This window comes from Hylaeus volcanicus, chromosome 6 (assembly GCF_026283585.1).
Source record: "Hylaeus volcanicus isolate JK05 chromosome 6, UHH_iyHylVolc1.0_haploid, whole genome shotgun sequence".
Lineage (NCBI taxonomy): Eukaryota > Metazoa > Arthropoda > Insecta > Hymenoptera > Colletidae > Hylaeus > Hylaeus volcanicus.
In genome coordinates this window covers 11550761-11567570 of record NC_071981.1, presented here as the reverse complement: position 1 = coordinate 11567570, position 16810 = coordinate 11550761, and the positions used below count along the sequence as shown (strand labels likewise).

Genomic DNA, 16810 nt, shown 5'->3' with positions numbered 1-16810 from the left:
GTATAGGCAGCCATCTAATGCTGCTCATCCCCTCTCACCTGTTGAACGACCGTTGTTGCGCGCCCTTTACGCACCTGCACGCACGGAAACACGCGCACAGACGTTCGTTGTAACGTGTGCGTGCGAAGATTGACGCGCTCGCCACGCAGAGCCAATGGTGGCTCGTGTTCGAGGACCGATTGGTGCACAGAGCGGAGGAAACTGACAGGCGTGGACGCACACGCGTGTGGACACGCGGAGAACTCAGGTATCGGACGCGAATTCGAGGGCGTGAACGGTGCAGGCACGGTGCAGGGATAATAGGCAGGTAATAGATAGCATGATGACAGGCGACAACGGGATGAATGTCATGGGGTGACGCAAGGGATGCAGAAACGATCGGAGAGCCGAGCACGGGTTCGATGCGGTCGAGGGAAATGTAATTCTGCGGCCCAAACGCGCTGGGTTTGATTGTCGAGCATGGTGGATACATTTTTCTCATTAATTTTGGAAGAGCTACCCTCGATCGATGATTACAACGGTCTAATTTGGATTTGCGTTTAGAATTGATTGCAGTCTGCGCCCTGTGATCCTGTGGTCGTTTGTGCCGACGTGTTTTGGAACACTGGAGTTTGATGTCTAGCTAGACTTGGGCTAAACTTTCATCTGAATGCAACGATTTCTATTTTCATTTCCATGATAAAAATTCCAACCGAATTGTATTTCGCGCTAAAAGTATAACAGCTTACCTCGGTAGGTAACTGTTCAAACCGATACACCGTTGTATAAGGCATTCTGATAAGATTCTTGGCCATGTCTGAGCGTGACTCGAGTTTGACAGCTTCGAACGATGACGCAACCATTCGAAACCAATGGATTACTTTCATCGGGCAAGATTTGCGATTGATCGGAATTCTTACCTTCAGCCTCGACGGGAATCTGCTGGCTCTCCTGGAGATGCTCGTTGTTATTCGCTTCCGGCGACAACGCCTGCTGATGCACCAACGAAGACGCGGTCTGCTTCGGTTTGACAACGCGAAAAGCGGACGCCTCGGCGACACCTCTTCGCGAAAAGTCCAACGGACCCACCCCGACCGGCGAGTGTTGCTGCTGCACTTCCATCATCGTGCTCGGGACAGTTCGATCACTTTGCTTCAAGACAATCCTCCCCCCACTGTACACGACATTCGCTCCCTGCGCGACAAGCTACACCACCGCAGTGTCAGTAAACCATTCCACGTATATATATATATTTTTTTTTTTTTTTTTTTTTTTTTTTTACAGCAACGAAACAATAATACACGTCTATCTGAAGTCCAATTGTCACTGACACTTCCTCTTCGGGATTCCGCGACGAAGATCCTCGTTCCTTGCCATGAAGACCGACCCGTCACTCAGTCCAATCCGTCGAGCATAAATCTCTGAGGCAACTGGTTCGAATCACCGAAGGATTCGCGAGTCCTAGCGCTGATACTCTCGATTCGATCGACGTCGGAGACACGAGCTCGCAGAGTGTTCGCTGATAAAGAGGTCCTCGCAGCGCGTGAAATTGGCTTCCGGGTGTCGTGGACACTGATTTCCGGGCGGCCCATCGGCCGAACAGGTCAGGAACGGTCGAGGCACCGTCACCCGGGGATGTAAGAGACGTTATAGCGGATGCCTCGACGCCGACTGCTGTTAACGGTGTCTGATAGCGGAGGAACTCCCATGCGATGACGGCCGAAAGTCGCGAGTTAGACTGAGAGAAAGAGAGGGGAGAGAACGCACACGAGCCCCGAGCGTTCCAGTGGAGAGCGAGAAAGAGAGAGGAGAGACAAACCGCCGAGCAGGAACACCCACACAGACGCTGGATGCACGCTGGGATTTTCGATGGAGTCTCCGCCTCCATGGCACGCCTCCTTCGTCCCTACTCCACCCCCACGAAACCACTCTCCATGGGCACCGATGCCGCACACCGAGCCACGCTTTGGATACCGCGACAGCCACACAGTCCAACGCTCGACTCCCCGGAGCTGACGCTGCCTCTGCCGCACGCTACCCGACCACCGACGCATACACTCCGCGACAAAATGATAGAACACCCCCTGGATTTTCGGTATTTCTTGAAACTGTCGCGGCGTACACGGATTGTTTTCTCTAATCCTGGACGGAAGTTGGTCCTTTCCTAGCAGAGATGAGTTAAATTCTACTTGAGACACCTTCGCTTTGGATGACGTAGATACGCGTCACTGAGATATTTATACATTCTTAAAGATCATTTTATTAACCGACTTCGAAAACGAAGAGGTTACTCAATTCGACATGTATATTATTTTTTTTTTTATATCATCAATATATTTAATTATATACCTCAGTGCACCATAATTGATGTTATTTCGACTCGGAACAAAACTCTATACATTATTAATTTATTGTTTTATCTTATCATCTAGCAACACTAAAAATATGTGTAGGTTAGAGTGAGAAAGTAAAATTTTGACGCCTGAGTTCTTTTTTAATTATTTTGTTTAAGGTCGGATCAACTGCAAAGATCAATAAAACTAGTGATGAATCGATATATTTATCGATATCTGTCCACGTGCGGGAAATTGCAAAATAGTTGTTGCAAACAGATCGTAAGCCATACTATTACTTTAAGACCACAATTGATAATAAGATTAAATCACAGATCAAAAATATAGATAATGGGTGGCAATAGAAGATTAACATCAAACGTTGTCTCTCCTGTTTTCCAACGACCCTCTTTGTCTTCATCTCCTTGTGTATTACTAATTCATTACTGACAATTTAAGTGAATTGTTAAACAGATCAGGCATGATTCTAATTGAACTAGAAACATGATTTTATTTTATGACTTCATTTTTAATTCATCTGACGATGTATAAAAAGTTGAGTATCTTTTGTTCGTTTTCCTTATCTCTGATCCTTTGAGATAAAAAGGGAGGCCTTACATTTTTTTCCAAGAATCTTACCTATTCATATGAAAAACAGATGTAAGAAAATGATAGGGCAGAAGTAACCTTTGAGGTGAAGGGAAGAGGGGAGTTAAAAGATGAAAACTCTTGACTTTTGTGTGTAATTCACTAAGCGAAAAGATTTTTCGGAATAAGGAGAAAGATCGCTAATTTCGCTCTAACTTTCATCCCTTCATTTAGGACACTTACAGATTAAGAGTCCAAAGATAGAGTTCTAATAATGTCTAAATCATTTGTCATCCTGTAACAATTACAATGATGTATACTACCAATAACTGGATACTTGATGTTCAACCCCTTTACGCCCGAATTGATTTTTAGATTCGTTCAGTAATCGAAGTTTTACTGTATTTATCCTCATTTTATCCCATTCTGTATATTTAGTGTAAACATTTATTAATTCTTAATATTTGAACTTTTAAGGAAATCCTAAAATATGTATAAAGCAAAACGTCAGCATTTCCACTCAATCTATACTATTATAAACTCTTAAAAATCTAACGAATAAGTATTCTTCTAGGTATACATCAATAGAGCAACGAAACTATATTTCACTTTTTTTTTAAAGTAGCTAATCCTCGTTATATACAGGGTACTTTTTTAACGCTAAACACTTTTAGGTTTACTAATTCTGTGAAGTAAAAATAATATGGGGATTTACAATTTTGTCGCAGAGTGTACTGGCTCGGTTCCGTGCACGAGTGGAATGCACGTAGCCGACGGACGTGTTTATTCGTTTTCCAGGGGGTAGGTGTGGGTGCAGGAGGGTAGCGTGGCCCCGTCCGCGTGTCGTAACTGCACAGCCACCAGCGAATGGACACGAGACACGGGGTGTGCAACGCTCTCTCACCTCCGGTTGCAGCATTATGTGGAACCACTCGGCCACCCTGATTCCACTCTTGACTCCACTGATTGATATTTGTGCCCGCCGCTCCTATACGAGGAAATAAATGTAGATGGCCGACTCTGCGCTCCGTTCCGGTACGTTAGGAGTACACCGAGCATTTACGCGAAACCCTTTGCAACAGATAGCTCCAACAGAAGACGAACGCCGCAGGTCGCAGGGAATTTGTTGGGGTGGTTGTTTGGGCGATTAGAATAGCGGAAAGGGATCGTACAAAGGGACGAACGATTACGTATACTGAAGAGTATTAACTATAAACGATGGACATTGAAAATCTATGATTCAATTTTACTAAAAATAAAGCTGTGATCACATGTCTCCCCAGAATTGAAGCATTGAGGGGTGTGCTGCAATAAGGAGGCAGCTCCATTTTTTATGGTTTTGAGATTAGAATATAATCACGGTTTTAAAAAATTCCTTTTCTTCGAGACGCAATGAGGAAACAGCTCCGGTCATTAGGAAACTGATGATGTCGATTTGACGGAGATAGAGCAGGAAGACGAATGAATTTTGCACTAATTTTACGATTTTTTGTATCCTGCATAGTTTTTTTTGTATTGCCAATTGTTTTAAGAATCAAGTAAACATGTGTTTGAAAGAAAATTTTGTTCTCTTGCCTCGACAACGGGGCAGGTCCAAACATTAATCCTCCCTCCACCACTCAGAAAAGAAAGGATGGAATCCAGAACGACATAATTTCATGATTAGCATAGCTACCTGTGCTATGATATGAAAAATAAAAAGAAAGAAAATTTCAAAAATCTGAATTTTAAAATGTTTTGTTTTAATTTCCCAAGAATTTTAAAAAATGGAACTGCCTCCTTATTGATGCACACCCCTCAATTGTATTAAATAAGATCGCCAAAAAAGCTGACTAAGGGCATTCGACAAATACGTATGAATCTTCAAGGACGTCCAACGAAATTGCGATTTGATTTCTCAGTAATCATTAAATCCAAGCATTGTGCATTCCTACAATCTTTCGAACGTTTTATCTACCAGATAATCTACAAATTCCAATGAAACTGCAACCGGGATTTCATGACCGATAAGGAAAACAGCTCCATAAATTTCAGTTATTGTTTTTGTCCGGAACGTTCGCGTAGCGGCATAGAATTTTTATACGAGTCGTATATCATCGGTGCTTAAGTGCATCGAGGTATGAGCGAGGGCACATTGCGCCAAGCTGCGTCTGTGCCGTTGCATCGATCACGCTGCATTAATTCGTCGCGTTTCTTTTCTTTTTCGGCGGGTATTCCTTCAACGAAAGAAAAGAAGACGCAAAGCAAGATTATCGATGATTCGAGGATTTCGAACATTCAAAGAATGCATCGATTTTCTTAGGAAAAGGACTTTGAGCGAGTTGCGCAGTTCGTGACATCGGTCTTTATTCGCGACGCTGTTTGTAGCGATAATTGCGCAACCTAACCGCGAGATTTTCGTCGAAAATCGGCCCGGACCTGTGATGACATCGATTCGAGCGATAGTCGTCGACGCGATGATCACTCGCAGCTTAAACGATTACGACGGTGGCGATTCATTGCATTCTTGGTACAGATTATCGTTGCTGTAGAATTTTCCACTTAGAATGGTTTTCTTGCTCTACCACCGCGCGATTTCAAGTTCAATGGCAAACACTTCCACGGCATTTTATTTTTAAGGGGCAATCTGGTCTAGGAATCAAATTTAGGTTTTCCTTGAGCAAGGGAGATCGGGATTAAAAATTTCAACTTCGAAAAAACACAAGAAATTATTGGAAAATAATGTAGTTATCCTTGTCACTACTGGCTAATTTGTTATTAAATGTAGTATGTTTAAGGTTTTAAGCTTACATTTAATATATATAGTAATGAATACTTTATAGAAAGTCATTTATTTGTCATTTATTTTACCTCGACGTAGTGTTACTTGTTGCCGCGTTAATATAAGTTGTCCCTTATAAATAAAAGTTACATTTGAATCAAATATTTCAACAATTCTAGAACAATAATTCTTCCTTACAAGACAGTTATTTGTCATTCTTTTTCCATTAAGAAATAATTGACTCGGCACGGATTATCATTGCTGTAGAATTTTCCACATTGAATGCCATTCTTGCGCCACCTCCACAAAGTTCAATGGCAAACACCTCCCTGACGTTTTATATTCAAAGGTGTAATGTAGTCTAGAATTGAAAATCTAGGTTTTCTTTGCGAACAAGGGAGCTATGTAATATTCTTGTCTCACAGTACTACCAAGATACTAATAGACACTACAAGATAGTAATCTTATTCAACTTTCGTTAACATATTGGCGTTGGAGCGTTTGGAGCGTTTAAATTGCTATAAGTTTTTAAGTAACTTATATTTTCAATGAAATTTTGAGGAAACTCGCAAATTACTGTTTTGCTTTATGATTTGCATTTTTTAACATGCGGTCATCTCAACTTTTTTTATTAACCCTTTAACCGCAGGACGATTTTTGCTGGACATTCTAAGCGGCGTAGAGGTGTGAATTTAACAAAAATATCAGCTTATAGGGAATGATAAGACGGGAATTTCTTATATTTACAGTTTATTCATAGGATGTTTAGTTTCAGAGATAAAAATTCAAAACGTAGAACACCTTTTTCTCCCAATTCAATTTTTGCAACGAACATCTGACTTTTCAATTTTTATTTTCGAAGCTAAGCATTCTATGAATAAACTGTAAATATAAAAAAGTTTCGTCTGATCATCCCCTATAAGCTGATATTTTTTTTTAAATTGATTTAACGAATATAAACATTTTTCTTACCCCATTTCTCGAGGACGTATATATATACACCCTTTGCAGTCAAAGGGTTAAATGATAAAGCAGCTTCACACTTCTTTTAAAAATAGCTCATCCTCCGTTTTTCGAATATTTTTAAAAATATTAGAAATAAAATGTTCATTATTTAGACACAGAAAACCAATTACTATCAAGAAATTCATGCGACTGTTGCATAGACCAATTCCATATTCCATATTATACACAAATAGTACGGGATATCTCCTCATCGAAACAGAATTAATCACCATCATTGATTGCATTCTGAAGCAAAGCCCAAACGTTGAACTTGTACCTCATCGTTTTAACGTATGTATATGTGATTCCACTATTTATAATCACGAAATAAAACACAAAGTTTAAAGGTATTGCTTTAATTCGTGAAACATCTGCTATAATATTTATGAAAAGAAATTGAATAATTAATGGTGTTTTATAAAATTATTGTAGACATATATAAAAATCTCAATGACGAGTACGTGCGTCATCCGATCCTAACGTGTTAACTTCTACAATTTTTTTATTCCATTTGTTAACATGTATTCTCCATATCTAAAGCTTCAAGAAAATGTAAAAGGAGAGGAAATCAATTTCTTCAATGTTCTAGACCGTACTACCCCCTTAATCTTTGTTCCGCGAGCGAGCTGTCGCTTGGCGTAACCAGTGTAAAATGTTGAACCGTCGCGGTGCGCACGTAGACGAAAGAAGTGTCGTCGGGGGCGTAGCTACTAGGCAGGACGAGATGTTAAGCGTTGAGAGAGAACGACAAATCGCATCAATCATACTCGCTCACTCGCATCGTCGTCTACGCACACCCGGAACCACCCTTGTCGTACTTCCGAGTGCCACAAGGCCTCTCTATCTTTGCGGGAAAATTGCTTACGTTCTCGCCGTGAAAATAGGAAAACACCCTGCTCGGTGACGAGAGATCGTGAGAACAGGCAAACGATCCGCTGTCCTCCAGACTGGAGGAACCCGAGTGAGCGGAATGAAAAAGCTTCGAGGGGTGAACACCGCTCCACGAGGAGCAGGCAAGAACGAAATGTCCCGGACGAAATTACGAGGCTGGGATGCACGATGGGTGAAAAAGGAATCGTTTCCTTAAGATTACCTCGCGAAACGACTCCTTTAAAAAATTTATCGGAGCGCTGCGGACGAAGTTGAGGTAGAATGGAGTAGACGGAAGAATTGGGGCGATTTCCATGAGAGATTTTGCGGCGCGCTTTTATCATTACGATTATAATAAAAGAACCGCATTTTATCAAGATTTATGTTATGTATTATAAAATAATCGGAACTGATAATATTAACAGTAATATGTAACAATCGAATTTTAAGGTTTCCGGATATATTAACGCTAAACTAACCGATGTTCATTTGTAACTATTTCTATAGTGACGAGACAAATTACTAGTCTTACCTTTTTCAATTAAGGAGTTAGTCGCAGTCAAGAAGAGGAAAAACGATATTTCTTTGTGATTTTTTTTTAGTTATTAAATAATAATTTGCATAAGTAACAATTAAGTATATTATAAAACATGTTTTAAAGAACTAAAAAAACATTTTTTGTTTTAAGAAACGTTTAATTTATGTCGTCACAACAGCCGATGACGTTGACGATGATTTAAAAATATAGGTTTGCGGTGAGCAAGATTTCTCTACACTGGTTTACCTGAAAACAAAAACAAAGGTAGATTTCAAAAATACATTAGTCTAGCGGGTCCCTGAACGAAGGATTTTGCAAAAAATTAATTTAAAACAAGATGGCGTACATTTGAAGTTGATTTTCAATTTTTTCACTAAAATTAAGTGATTCAATACAGGATAAAAAAAAAGTATACGAGCAAATAAAAAATACTTCGAACAGGGACCCGTTAGTCTAATATATTTTCTAAATCTACCTTTAGTTTTGTTTTCAGATGCACCAGTTTGAAGAAATCTTGCTCACCGCAAATCAAGTGGCCACCCACGCCATCGCCTATTATGACGATATTAATTCACCTTTTTTTAAAACAAAAATTCTTTTATAGTTCTTTAAAACATATTTTGTAATATATTTACATTTCATTCATAAAAATTATTATTTAATACCTTAAAAAAAACACACAAGAAACTGTCCGTTTCCATTTTCCTGACTGCGACTAACCCCTTAAATAAAAGAATATTTTACGTGGAAGTAAATTGAGTAATGCATGAAGAAATTGTATATGTATACTAGCATAATAGCATATGAGAACTGTATACAAAAATTTGAAAACGGTCATCTGACCGGTCGTGGTAGGTTTAGTATTAAGATATTGCAATCAACGCGTATCATAGACATGCAATATCGAATACAATTTTGAATGATTTCTGATGAAATTAGTCGTTCGCGAGTTTGTAATCGATAATGTTCGGAAGGTTGTAACGGACAAGCAAATCCCTGTGCAAACTCGAAAATCAAATGAAACCGCAATCGTTCTCAGGAAAGATGTTTTATCGGTTTCCTCATTCACTGGCTCGATCTGCACCGCTCGGCCGAACCTGCCCACGTTTGTTTGTACAAGTATATACCGGACGTGATTTACAGGCTGCGAGATAACTTAATCCATCAGCATACAGATGAACGTCTGCAACGAGCGACGCAGCGAGCATTACATATGCCTCACAACGTCTCGTTTCTCATCGTTAAATCGTCAATTATCGTCTCCGGGTGTCTAACCCCCCATCCATCAAATGAATGTCCAATACGCAGACAAACGCGTGACAAATCTCCGCATACGATTAATCCTTTGCACTCGACATTTTCGCTAGGGCAAACTAGCAATTTCTCGAATACTCGACGAACTTCTTTTCTTTTACATATTTTCGTTCACGACATCATGCAACCATGCAACATTCTATTATTTCACAAATTACTACAAAATTCTTACACGTCTTTTACCAAATTTTTAAGAGAAAACATTTATTAATATTTAAGCTACACTACGATGTTTTTTATTCAAAGCCCACTGAAGAATAGATTACGAAGAACGCGAAAGAACAACTTCGATATTCTTAATATTGCGTCCACGTATGACCAAAAATATTAATTGCTCGGATGTAACGCGCAACGTGCACGAAAGCACGTGCACTGCATGAAATAACAATCGAATTACTCACGGAGTCTCGAAGAAAACGTTTTATCAAGACAGCGCTACCGTTTGCCTAGACATCGCTTGGAGACCGTCTGTTCGTCGATCAAATCGAAATCACCGATCGGTTCGATACAAGACGCGCAAGATTCATCAAGATCCCGGATTAATCGGCTCGAATTAGACCAATTCCCGCCAATTACGACGTATCTGTTTCCAGATAGCGAACGCTCACTGTAAAACGATCGTTCGCCTACCCGCAGGGGTCCATCTGCGTCTGATACCCGGTAATCATAAGCGTGTGTGCATGCGCGTCTGCCCACATGTCAGCGTGCGTTCTTTTACGAACGTGTAATATCACGAATTATTGTACGTGTCTCACCGTATCGTTTTCAGCCGGCGATAGCCATCACCCACATCCCCAATTGGTAAAAGACAATCGCTAATATGTTTTCTCCTTGATTGAGAGTGAGTCATCCCGTAACGTCCTCCCGTCTGCTCTCGAGGAGACGCGACCATGGCTGGCTATAATACCGGCGAAACAATTGTTCGACGGGACAATCAAGTGTTAAATTCGTGGCGCCAGCCGCTCGTCCCCTGTATCCGGCACGTTCAACTAATTCGTCAAGGTGGATGCGATTCAGCAGTAGAAAAATGGTCGTGGTTCGGGCAATGAAACTTTAAAATCTATTCCTGGTCGTGAAACGAGTCGATGGGACGGCATGAATTTATCGCATGGCAAGTTCGATGAATAGAGAAAATAATTTCGGGACACTTTTGGTGGAAGCGTTTAACACTGACAATACCAAATACAAGATTAAGACGGAAAGGAAAAGAAAAGAAATTATTCATTTTATTTATTCATATACGAATTTGGTATAGGAGAACGTCGTCTACTCCCAATTTTGGTTTGAACGAATGAAATTCTTGATTATATTACAAGTCGACTAGAAGTTTAACAATTATAAGATGTGGTTGCTTTTTACATAAAATAATAGGTACATAAACAACTGGAGAAATGCAATATAATAGTCGTACTTAAAACGTTCGAATCTGTGGCATGTACATTGATCTTTCAGACAAAATTAGCAAAATCTACAAAAAGTGTAATTCGTAGAGTCGAAATGTGCATTTATGCACAAGAAAGTCACATTGAGCATCAATTATAGTCTTATTAATAAAGAATACTTTTAAACATAGTGAAACGATGTATTCGAATTATTTTTTCCATTTCTGACTTTGTAAAGACCTCGGATGTCGTTGCATTGCACATGGATGAATTCGTCTTGATACACGCTTTTATTTTACATACAAAAATGTGGCACTCCATTTAAAAAATTAATGATTAAACATACAAAATTGATATGCGCCATTGTATTGATCATAGAAGACTACAAAACCTTTTCTACTATCATTTTCTTTTCTAATATTTACAATTCACGAGAAAAATACTGACTAGTATTTTCGCGAACACCTTGTATACATAATGAACTCAAGCCAGGCGCTAAACCTAGGGATTTGAAGCAGATCGGATACGTGTCCCAAAACATAAACATCATAAGACAGTTTAAATACATACATACATGCATGAATCATTCTATACTCGGATTAATCGGTCATTCGGATAATTGACGTTCCACTGTATACAAAATTGTTTTTCGATGAGCACGACTCCAAATCCCTATTTTGTTTGCGAACGTCGGAAGGAAATCGTATGCGGATAACAATTCAGGAGTCCGACGTAAGCTCGCCGATATCAAACGATTTCGAAACTGGTAATGCTGTCTACAGCTCGTAGACCTCGTAACGGGGCAAATAATGTAAACAACATTACGACTGTATTAACTCACGGCCGATGCTTCCCCGAACCAGCGGTTCGCTTATCTAATCATCTGCAAGATCGGTGAGAACGGGACGCGATTTAAATCCGCGAAGATCGATGGATTCCGGCGACGAGCGAACGCGCTGACGAGCGCGCACGGGGATCAATTAAAACCGGGAGTCATTGATCACGACGAGGCCGTTGTTCTGCTAGCCAGACGAAAACAGGCTAACCGGGCTTTTGTGCGTTCGAGGTTGTTCACCATTTGCAGTCGGACAAAGCTTCTGCCTCGTCATCGTCATCGCCGCGACGTATAGTAACGCGAGGTTTTGAAAAATCATTGTCGTCTCGTTGGGTTACTGTAACACGTAAACAAACGAGTCGTCCAGCTTAATCGAGAGGATTTGCCGATAAAAATACTGTGTTTGGACATCTGGCTCTTAACTCGAACGAATTTCGTTTTAACATTGCAATTTTAATACGGTTTATTCGGGCGAGCTTGGATAAATTTTATTTGAGGTATAGTGAGTCAAGAAAATATTTGCACAGCCAGTTCTTTTATGGTAACTGCCTATGAAGAATAGTACATTGGTGTGATGTATATGTTTTAGTGCTTCATTGGTAGATTTTTATTTTAATCATTTGCAAATAACTCTTTATCACAGTTTACTCTTTTCGCTCAGCGGTAACGAACAAGATTACCGAAAACGTTCAACATATAAATACGACTCATTGAAACTATAGGTTACTATTATTTAAAATCAAGGCAAGCGTACAATTCACGTTTCGTGGTAAGAGATTCTGCTTTTTCGACAAACAGCAACAGTCACACCGTCTATTATATCTTCATAAAAGCGTCAAGCCGTGAAGTCGCAGCCAATTCTCGATTAGATTTTCATAGAAGAGGGTCTCCGTACGTACGAAAGCCTCGACTCCCGTATGATGGGAACTGGCATATGGTGCGGCACAGGACACAGTGCACCGTATCCACCATGACGGAAGGAGAACGGGACGATCATGTACAGACACGAGAAAGAGAGGGGACGACTTAACGCGGGACAAACGAGCGTGACCAGGGTCGGGCCCCCGTACACACACGTACCGAGCAACTTTCACGGTGAGTTTCCATCGGGATATGTAATCCCCCGTAATATACAGACATATGCACCGGCGAGTACAGCCCACCCCAGTGGATCCCCGTGGACTGATATTTAGGGCCGATATTCATTAGCAGTTTCACGCCAGGCGACGAGGTTGCAGCGGAACGAAGAGGGAGAAGACGATCAAGTGAGAGAGGAAAAAGGAGAGAGAGAGGGTGTGCAGCTGACCTGGCTGACGTTTTCGATGATAACTGTTCAAAAGGGTACTTCGATACCCCGTAACGTCACTCCCCTCTGCAGTGATCTATGGTTTCGTTTTCGGGCACAAAGGAGAGAGAATCCCAGATTGAGATATTTAACAACAGCTCGATGATCGCCGGGGGATCCGAAGAATCACTTGGAATTTATTAGGATGAACCAAAAGTTCTCTACCAATTAGTCTTTCTTGTGGAAAGTGCAAAGCGCAAGTGCAATTAGGAAAGACGCTGCATTCTTGGATAATAGAGGTGATTAACACTAAACCTACCACGACCGGTAAAATAAAAGTTTTCAAAATGTGTACAGTTTCTTATACTTGTACATAGACTGTCCCATGCAACTGGAACAGGCTGTACATCCTAAACGGTTGGAAGTAAAAAAAGATGTTATAAGTGAAAGTTAAATGGTATAGGATGGTGCATAACATGCAACTAATTGTATGCACTCTTGGGCATCAGTGTGTCAGAAAAATGCAACTGCACTTTTTTTTTTTAATGGAAACCTATATTTTTGACGACATAGATCGATGCAGTTTCTTGTGTTCTGCATAAAAGTAACATACGTCCTAAACTTGCTCATTAATTTTCCTATTTGTGTACTTACGGGAAAGTTAAAACAGTAAGTATACAGCGAAATGCCAACAACCAGAGAAGATATGAAGGAGCAATTGATTAAAATCAAGTTCATCGTGTGTACGTTTTAGAAAATGCATCAAAGTTCAATGTTATCATTTTGAGCACTTGCTGTAACACTAAGTACGCAAATAAGAAAATTAATGAAATATTTGAAAAGTGCCTCGAAATTATTTATTTTCTATCACAGTCAGCCTGTGTAACCTTGAGTGGCCTTCAACTACAGGTTATTGTATTCATCTTAAAATTCTATCAGAATGTGTATAAGGAACTATATCATTCTATTTAAAAAAAAAACAGAGTCAACCTTCATATCTCCTCTACTCTTCTACCAATAATAAAGTTATTGGCACCACGTTACGTGCCCCTCACAATCAAACAGCTCTTGTTCGATGAATCGACACCTTCGCATATCGTTTCACTTAAATTTTAAATTGTTGCCGGAACAAGGAGATTCTTCGGAAGAGGTATAATAGAAACACTTGATTAATATAAAACAGCTCCTTTATTCGCGCGAGGTGTAAATCGTGACTGCTGTTGGTATACTGTGTCTCAATACGCTATCGCTCGCGTAGTTACAACACGATCCATAATTCGGCAAAAGTCGTGCCGAATCGCTGACAATAACACCGTTTACCTTGACCGTCGATGAGGACAGGTGTTCGTATGTAAATTCAAAACTAAACATTCGACATCTTTTTTTTCTATCGCTAAAAGTAAGGAAATTATTCAGATAGCCTGATTTAAATGCCCTGAATAACTATAAGTACATATGTAAAATCATTCAGTATAATTATATAGAATTTCCTCCTTAATTCTATAAATTAATTATGCGAAATTTCCACTTGAATATAAGTCAACATACATAAAATCACCAAATAACATATGCAATGATACATCGTTGTTAGAAGTTTTGGCAAGAGTACCGAACAACGATATATCGTCGTATAGCACGGAAAGGGTTAATCCATACAAATTTTCATCCGCGATTTTTCTCAATCCTCGCTCGGATCGGAACAACAGCCTGTCCTAGTTACTGGAATCACACCGTATTTTCAACCAGTTCGTTAACTACATCGAGGCTCTCATTGAATGTTTCGACAGAGGACACCGATTCACAATTGGCGAACAGGGCCTCCTCGTCTCGTCTCCCGCTCGTAAACATCGGGATTACGTCAGTGACCGAACGAGGCAGACGAGAGAGGCATATCCGGTTGGCTTAGATTGACTTGGCGCCAAGCGCTGCGCGTACGACTGCCGGAATTAAATGATTATTGGGTTATACACGACAGTCGGAACGAACCGAAGAAGAAGAGCAACGAGTGCTCTCGACGCGATAGAGAGGGAGCGGGGGGACGGGGGGAAGAAGAGAGAAAAGACTGGCCAGTCAGGGGTTAGCCGTTGTGTAGGAAGCCTGGAGCGAAGCCCGCATGAGTTGGTCTGTCACCTAAAGACCCACTTCGGCTGTTGGACCGCAAGGCCTCGTGCAATGTCCATACAAAGCAATTTAACGCCTACCGACCCCCGTTGGGCCAAGAATTAGGAAACCGGGCAAAACGATTAATTTTTATAATCGTACACGTCGCAACACGGCCGCTGCACGAGATCGTTCGTGGAAACTCGCCGCCCGGAAAAGCTAATAAACAAGGGGGGGGGGGGGGGAAATGAACGCGGTAATTTCTTCGAGGAAGGGGGGAGGGAATGGAGCTCGGGTGATCAAGGTGGGCTCTGGTGCTTTTAATTATTATTTACTTATCTGATTGTACGTACATTCGAATTCATTATATTCTTATTAAAATTCTTATTAAATTCTCCCTTCGTTAGTAACACTAGGTTGCAATTTTGATGTTTAAGGCTGCGGATACATGCGAATACAGTTGAAAAGTTCAGAATTGTTCTTTCTATACAAATTTTGTATTCCTTATAAGAATTTTTCCTTCTACAAGTTTTGTTATTAGTAGAAGTGTATTTTTTTCTTTTTTCAATTGAATAACTTTTCCTTTCAATTCATCGTAATATGTAGTATGATCGTTTTCGTGTAAACCAGAAACCCTTTTATGCTCATGGCTTTACTTATATTATTTGTATATTAGTATGAAAACCGTACTCGAAACTTGTAATATATCATTTTATGTACACCTTCGTACAGAAGTATATGAACACTTCCTTAATAGAAATAAATATCTAATAAAGTTGCGAATCTATTAAGATCAATTGTAGGTATCATTTACGTTTCGATATGTTTATGTTGCATTAGCGAATACGTTTTATTAATAGCTTTTTTAAATATCAGATTAGTAATGATAAAAAAAAAAACTATAGAGATAACTAGATAATGTTAAAGTTTCTTTTACCAAACTCGGATACAATTTCTTCATTGTATCCGAAGTAATGTTATCTCATTTATTTTGTAATATTTCGCCATAAATATTGGGTATTCGAAACAGTTCGAAGCGTTTCTCAACCATTTGCATGATTTCATCGCATCGTTCTGTGATTGGTCGACCACAGAGTGATGCATCTTTGACATAAAAATTTTGATAGAGCATTTTGCTCGTAAAAACCACAAATGTTTTCACAAGCCTGCGTAGCATTCTCGCATTGATCGAGCGACAAAACACTACAAACTTTTTCGAATACCCATTATTTTTTATATACTGAACATTCTATCTGAACTTCACCATCTAAACGATCCCATAGTTCCAGTACAAAATTTAATGTGGCACCCAAAACACTTAATATTATTAAATGTTGTTAAATAGACATCCAATATAGAATTTAGCAGCAATAGTTGTCTAGTATTAATTTACGGCGTATAGTAATTATTCATTGAAGGTAGTAAGTGTCCACATATTTATGAACGAGGGTGTAAGTGCATTTTTCATATTTGCAAACGCCAGAAAAGCTTAAAATCCACATTATAATCATTACCATACTCTTTCGACCTGTATAATAACGACGATAACATCGTTTATATTTGCAATAAAGTACTATTATCAAAAAGGCTATCGCTGAGGAAAGCGTACGGAATGTACGAAATGCAATAATTATTCACGATTGAAGTAAATTGATTTTTCTGAAACAAAGTTGACGCGAAATGCCGTGGGCACCCTTAGACTATGTCTTCGTCTACACAGAGTCCCGTGCGTTCACGCACACGTGCATACGTCCAGAGTGAACCAGATCAAACGCAGTTTTACCAAACGACCGCGCTTCCCTGCCTCATCTGAATTGATA

At 39.9% G+C, this 16810-nt stretch overlaps 1 protein-coding gene across 3 annotated transcripts in view; it reads right to left on the bottom strand.

Annotated features, from left to right (window-relative positions):
* LOC128878374 (fez family zinc finger protein 2-like) overlaps positions 1–5509 on the bottom strand; it is a 46511-nt gene extending 41002 nt beyond the window's left edge. The window contains exon 1 of one of the 3 annotated variants that reach the window (XM_054126517.1): positions 900–5509. In XM_054126517.1, the coding sequence (XP_053982492.1) occupies positions 900–1104 (205 nt within the window). In that variant the 5' untranslated portion in view covers positions 1105–5509. Of the gene's footprint in view, positions 1–38 lie in introns of all 3 variants that reach the window. The other 2 variants (XM_054126515.1, XM_054126516.1) reach the window with 2 other exon arrangements.
* Between the last annotated feature and the right edge of the window lie 11301 nt (positions 5510–16810).